Source organism: Mesitornis unicolor, unplaced genomic scaffold (assembly GCF_000695765.1).
Source record: "Mesitornis unicolor isolate BGI_N332 unplaced genomic scaffold, ASM69576v1 scaffold17428, whole genome shotgun sequence".
Classification (NCBI taxonomy): domain Eukaryota; kingdom Metazoa; phylum Chordata; class Aves; order Mesitornithiformes; family Mesitornithidae; genus Mesitornis; species Mesitornis unicolor.
In genome coordinates this window covers 11057-16920 of record NW_010204057.1, presented here as the reverse complement: position 1 = coordinate 16920, position 5864 = coordinate 11057, and the positions used below count along the sequence as shown (strand labels likewise).

The window sequence follows — 5864 nt, the reverse complement described above, 5'->3', positions numbered from 1 at the left end:
GAGGAGGCGGAAGGAAGACCGAGAACGGGGCTTTGGGGCATGAAACCCGTGTTCCCGCCGTGGGCTCGGCCCGGCGGTGGCTCCTCAGGCCTGCCCGCGGTCCTGGGTGAGCCCCTCCACTTGGGGCCGTTGGCTCGGGCTGCTCGGCGTTGTGCGGAGCTCGGTGTGACGCGGCCGTGTTGTCGCTTTTTCAGATGATGATGTGAGCCTCCTGGTCATCGTCATTGACACCAACCCGATCTGGTGGGGAAAGAAGGCGCTGGGAGAAGCCGAGGTGTGTCTTTTGGGTGGTGGTGGTGCTACTGATGGTAATTTCTGAGGGAAATACTTTTTTTTGTTTAAATATTAGTAACTATACAATAGATGGGATTAGTCTTTGATTTCTGAACTGTGCTAACGCTGTCTGCTAAAAGCCGGGAGAAGAGGAGACTGAGGGGGATCTCATTAATGCTCATCAATATCTAAAGGATGGGACCAGACTCTGCTCAGTTGTGTCCAGTGACAGAACAAGGGCCAATGGTCACAGACTGGAACACAGGAGGTTCAACCTAAACATGAGCAAAAACCTCTTTACTGTGAGGGTGCCAGAACATGGACCAGGCTGCTCAGAGAGTTGTGGAGTCTCCTTCTCTGGAGACATCCATACCCCACCTGGACGTGTTCCTGGGTGATCTCTGGGTGACCCTGCTCTGGCAGGGGTTGGACTGGGTGATCTCCAGAGGGCCATTCCAACCTTGACCTTGCTGTGATTCTGTAGAACGGATATAACAGATATTCAAATAGTCTTTTTAAAATAGCTACCTAGGGTTGTGTATTTGTCAAAACTTCTATTCTGAATGCTTCCTACTAAGAAAGCTCTTTCTGACTCTTCAGATTCAGGTTATTTTAACTGCAGTTATTTGAGAGATTTCTTCTAAATTACTTAACTAAATGTTATAGTGTTATTGTTCTTTCTTCTTTTTTTTATCAGTTCACACTATCAAAATGCATCAATGCAGTGATGGTGTTGGGAAACTCGCACTTACTTATGAATCGCTCCAACAGACTTGCTGTAATAGCGAGTCACACGCAAGAAAGGTATAGTTGCTTCCTAACAGTGTCAAGGTTTAAAGTGCCCTTTCTTTTATACCTTTATTCTGATTTTCTTGTTGAAGTATATAATTGAAACCAGGTTTAAAATGCATGACATAGCATTATCTTAAAAACAGAAATTAACTGAAACTGTGGAAAATAATAGTGCCTTACACGAAGCAATGAAAAGGCTTATAAGACAGAAGGGAGGTTTAAACAAACTTTTGCTTAAAAATATATGGAGAGAGGATGGTAGTGATGTGGTGAGCAGGACAATGCAAGTGGCAAAAGTTCTCTAAACAGGGTATTTTTCCCTCAGATGGATGTGAGTCTCAGGATCTTCCCCAAAGTGCAGGCATGGTATCTATTTGCCAATTCTCTTAAGAGGTGTTTTGAAAGGAGAGAGGTGAATGTGGTTTTTACTCCATTTTGGGTTTAAAGACTGCCTTTATGTAGTCTGTTTAAAGTATTAACATTATTTGAAATGATACTTCAGAGTATTGCTGTTTACAACTAGTCAGTTTATGGCATTTTTTTCTTATAAGGTTAGAGATGAAACATTAATACTTTTGTTTTTCCTCTGTTTCAGCCGCTTTTTGTACCCTGGGAAGTGTTGGGCTGCTGCAGATCTCTTTGGAGATGGTGGTAGTTCCATGGAATCTAGTTGCTCTGGCCCCAAGGATGGAAAATACGACTTGTTAGCAGCAATAAATGATGCAATTGCAGAAGAGATTAAAGACCTCATGACGAAAAGTAAGGAAAAGAAAATTCTGGGTGTAATACACAGAATTGCAAGACACGTAGACTCCTACGCTTGCCACTTGAAGCCTCTGCGTTAATACTGTTTGCTAAAGATAAACTTGTAGTACTTGGTATGGTCAGGTTCAGCAACTGTTTTTATATAAAAAAGTAACTTGCAGCGTTTCTTGTATTGCAGCTGACATGAGGGGCCAGCAAACAGAAACTCTGTTGGCGGGATCACTTGCCAAAGCCCTGTGCTGTATCCTTTGATCATAGAATCGTCAGAGCTTTTTGTGTATTTTTACATATTATGTTTCTGATAGCATTAATTAGGTTTTACTCTCCCTGTCCTATAATAATACCCAAAACTGAAATATTTGCTTAATAACTGGGGGTCATGCTTAGTCAAATGTGTGTTGGTTAAGGTGGTGAATATATGGTATGGATACTGGAGTTATTTCTAGGAGTAGAATGTAGATTCCTTAACGTCAGCTAACACAGATATCAACAAGATGAGCAAAGAGGTAAAAGGTAATGCTTATTCTTTTCTTTTAAGGCCTTGCATAAATATTTGAATCACAGTAACATATATAAATGCATATGTACTTACAAACAAATATGCATATGCTTTGACACACCCCCATTTCCCCAATTGGCAATAGTAAGTACAGGTTTATCCTCATCATTTGAAGTTGCCCAGTTTAAACTAGGTCTGGGTGCTGAATAGAAGTAAAGGACTTGATCATTAGTCCACATTTTTATTCTGAATTTCTGTCGCATGCAAATAAAATGAGTAAAACAGCAACTGGAATCTCCTTAGAACAACTAGAGGTTGAGAGGAACTTTCTGGAAGCCACTTAATATACAAATCCACTTCCAAAGGGCCAATGTGCGGAGCTGTGATGATAGATGAATTTCTTACTCAGTTTTGGTCTTCCTCTTGTCACTTCTGTAATCAGGAAAAGTACTATTTGTACAAATAGTTTGGCAAGGAACAGATTGGACTGGAATCAGCTGTGTATTTCAGATCACTTTAATCAATGAGAAATACCATACACTGCTTTCATAAAAGGTCTGAATTAGTCTACACGTGCTTGTCAAATATTTCTGCAGCTCTCTATGCCACTGGGACTATAAAACAGTTTCATATATGTATTTTAACTGAGGTGTTAGATATCTAACTGTGATGTTATGTTAGATGCTACAGAATTACAAGGGTGAACTGCAGGTGACAGACGATGTCCTCATGCATTTCTTTTTCTTTTCAATACTTAGCCAATCAAGAAATGAAATCAAGGATTTTGGTAAGAACTTTTGCTGTCAGTTTTCTTTTAGTCTTGAAATCCGGTGATTTTATGTAGGCTAACAAATCTGAATTGCTTTATTTAGGTCATAAAAGCTGCAGAAGACAGCGCATTGCAATACATGAATTTCATGAACGTGATCTTTGCAGCACAGAAACAGGTGAAGCTGGCATTTCATTCTGGTTTATATTATCTTCTATTAACGTGCAAAGATGCAGCTACATCTATGGGTACGTATTAACACAAAGGGTTGCTAGGCTAACTGAAGATTACTGTGGAAGTGCAGCCTTTTGTCCTTCCTTGCAGGTGACAGGTACTTTTGGTGCAAGTTCTTTTATTATTATGTGTATTTACAGTGGAAATGGATCATGACAGTGGCACTGATGAGGCTACATCGGTCCTAGCTGAATTCATTTTTCATGTGTTTCTTTCCTTGCAGAGTATTTTGATTGATGCTTGCGTCTTGGACACTGATTCAGGTCTTCTGCAACAGGTACAGGCTTCCTGTTCTTACATGCTGTTTACATTTATTCATAGATACTTGATGCTAGGCAGTTTGACATGTCCTAAAGCTCTCTGTTTTCATTTGTTTCAAGAGTGGGTGTGAAAATATGTTCAGTGGATCTGGCAGTTCCAATATGCTGGCCTTGTGCCGTATGTGGATATTTTAAACATCCTGTTAATCTCATCAAACCTAACAGTCTCATCATGCTCTTTGCTTTCCAGGCTTGTGACATTACCGGTGGCATATACTTGAAAGTGCCCCACATGCCGTCCCTTCTGCAGTATTTGTTGGTAAGTCATTGTAAAAGCACTTCAGTGTTTTTCCTGTGTCACGTCTGAAATCTTACTGATTTCATTGACAAGCTAATACAGCAGTACCACTCCAATTTACGAAATGGTTTTTCTCTGTTCGTGCAGTGGGTGTTTCTTCCTGATCAAGAGCAAAGATCGCAGCTTGTCCTTCCGCCTCCTATCCATGTTGACTACAGAGCTGCGTGCTTCTGTCATCGAAATCTCATTGAAATTGGCTACGTGTGCTCTGTGTGCTTGTCAAGTAAGTTTATAAAGATTTGAGAGTCTGATTTCTTACACTCAAATGAACTGTTTTAGTGAAAGCAAGTTCTCTTATTTTCCAGTTTTCTGCAACTTCAGTCCTATCTGTAGTACATGCGAGTAAGTGTTTCTTCTTGTTTCAGGGGTGGGTGTGGAAATATGTTCAGTGTATCTGACAGTTCCTTTTTATGTTGTTTCAGGACTGCTTTCAAAATATCATTGCCACCTGTGATGAAAGCTAAGAAGAAGAAATTGAAATTAGCTGCATAACAACATTATGTAGATACACCATGAAATGGAATATACCTGAGAAATTGATGGCACTTCTTATTGGCTATGAAAGAGAACTATATGCAGTGTTACTACTTGTTAAGGGATAAATATTTAAGTCTTATGTTTTCTACACAGCCCTTTAAGTAACAAATCACTGTATTATCATGTAACTTGTGCTGTTTCAAATACTGATTCTTAATTATGATAGGAACCAGCCCGTTAAGAGACAGACCTTGTGAAGTGGAAGGTATTCTGGCCACTGGAAAGTTTCACACCTCTGAGTTACTTTCAAAGATGAGAAAGCTCCGGTGGTTCTTTTTTTAATGTTGGTATAAAGGTAAGAGTGACCATTTCTGGTGTGTGGGATCAGAACCTTAGCACTATGTTATTGAGGGACTTCAACATCCTTCTAGCTTTTGCTAGCAAATATTGGACTGAAACAGCATACATTTCAAAATAAATGAGCCAATGTTTTCAAGATGGCTTAGAACCCACCTTTTTAAAACAAAACAAAACAAAAAACTAATTCCCCTACATGTGCACTCACATTTATTCATATCTCTTTGATGGTATTTTGAGGTATTTCCCTCTCAATTGGATATATCTTCATTCAAGAATAAAAAGGCCCCCTTTGTTTAAAATGGCTTCAGTTAATGCAAGCTAGCTGGTTAGTCTCTGAGGTTGTATTTTGAAACTGGAAAACAAAAAAATCAAATTCTATGTAATATGGCAGCAAGCACACTTTTTTGTCTGGCATTTGACAAGTAAGGAAGCCTTTTGGATTGGTGTGTTTTACGTCAGAACATGAGGGTATGCTGTGTCCTTTTGCACATGGCTTTGGTTTAAACAAAAATAATAACTTCCCACTTTTAAAAGGTAACTGTATAATTTGATGTTTTTACCTGTTAGTAACAGGTGTTCCTCTTAAAGAAACAGAGAGTAATTCTTTCCTACAGAGCAAAAGAGTTGTTTGGTTTTTTTCCGCAAGAAGTATACAGGAATTTGTCACTTCTTGATACTGGCATCAGGTTTTTGTCCGTGTAACAGGTGTAGTTGCCAGTCTTGCACTGGCTTGTTTGCCAAAAGCCATTTTGTTTGAAGGCTGTCTTTGTAATTTACTTTGTATAAAACGTTTGTAATAAAACCTGTTCTTTTGCAAATGTGGTTGGGTAGTGCTGTAATAAGATATTTCTAAGGGTGAGCCACACGTGGCAGTTGTATCGTGTCGCAGTGTAGCAGTATGATGTGGCTCCAGCTGAAGTGCCTGCTGGCGGACTCCTGTGTGGAGTTAGCTGAGAAGATCGGGGACAGCCGTGTCGGGGCCGTCTTGCTTTACCCCGGTTTCTGCTGTGCGATGCCCACCATGAGGAGAGGGTCGCCGGGCAGCCCAGCCGGGCTGTGTGACCGCCCGTGAGGCTC

At 40.3% G+C, this 5864-nt stretch overlaps 2 protein-coding genes across 3 annotated transcripts in view; both read left to right on the top strand.

Annotated features, from left to right (window-relative positions):
• Window positions 1-196: 196 nt before the first annotated feature.
• GTF2H3 (general transcription factor IIH, polypeptide 3, 34kDa) lies at window positions 197-4442 on the top strand. 2 transcript variants are annotated; one of them, XM_010190941.1, is made up of 12 exons: window positions 197-274; window positions 971-1077; window positions 1661-1824; window positions 2009-2071; window positions 2314-2343; window positions 3088-3116; window positions 3202-3276; window positions 3556-3609; window positions 3843-3911; window positions 4038-4173; window positions 4256-4292; window positions 4373-4442. In XM_010190941.1, exons 2-12 carry the CDS (start codon window positions 1001-1003, stop codon window positions 4440-4442), a joined length of 804 nt encoding a protein of 267 aa, XP_010189243.1. In that variant the 5' UTR covers window positions 197-274; window positions 971-1000. The 2 variants fall into 2 exon arrangements, with proteins under 2 accessions (XP_010189243.1, XP_010189244.1); XM_010190942.1 differs by lacking the exons at window positions 3202-3276; window positions 3556-3609 and having other exon boundaries at window positions 200-274.
• A 1243-nt stretch (window positions 4443-5685) lies between these two features.
• The window catches only part of TCTN2 (tectonic family member 2), a 10475-nt gene continuing 10296 nt past the window's right edge, over window positions 5686-5864 (top strand). The window contains exon 1 of the mRNA XM_010190943.1: window positions 5686-5785. Coding sequence (XP_010189245.1) covers window positions 5686-5785 — 100 coding nt within the window. The remainder of the gene's footprint in view (window positions 5786-5864) is intronic.

Coding starts and splice junctions, on each gene's coding strand:
- GTF2H3 (XM_010190941.1), top strand. CDS start 1,001: ATGGTGTTGGGAAACTCGCACTTACTTATGAATCGCTCCAACAGACTT. Junction 1,078..1,660: donor GCGAGTCACACGCAAGAAAG/GTATAGTTGCTT, acceptor CCTCTGTTTCAG/CCGCTTTTTGTACCCTGGGA. Junction 3,277..3,555: donor TCTTTGCAGCACAGAAACAG/GTGAAGCTGGCA, acceptor CTTTCCTTGCAG/AGTATTTTGATTGATGCTTG.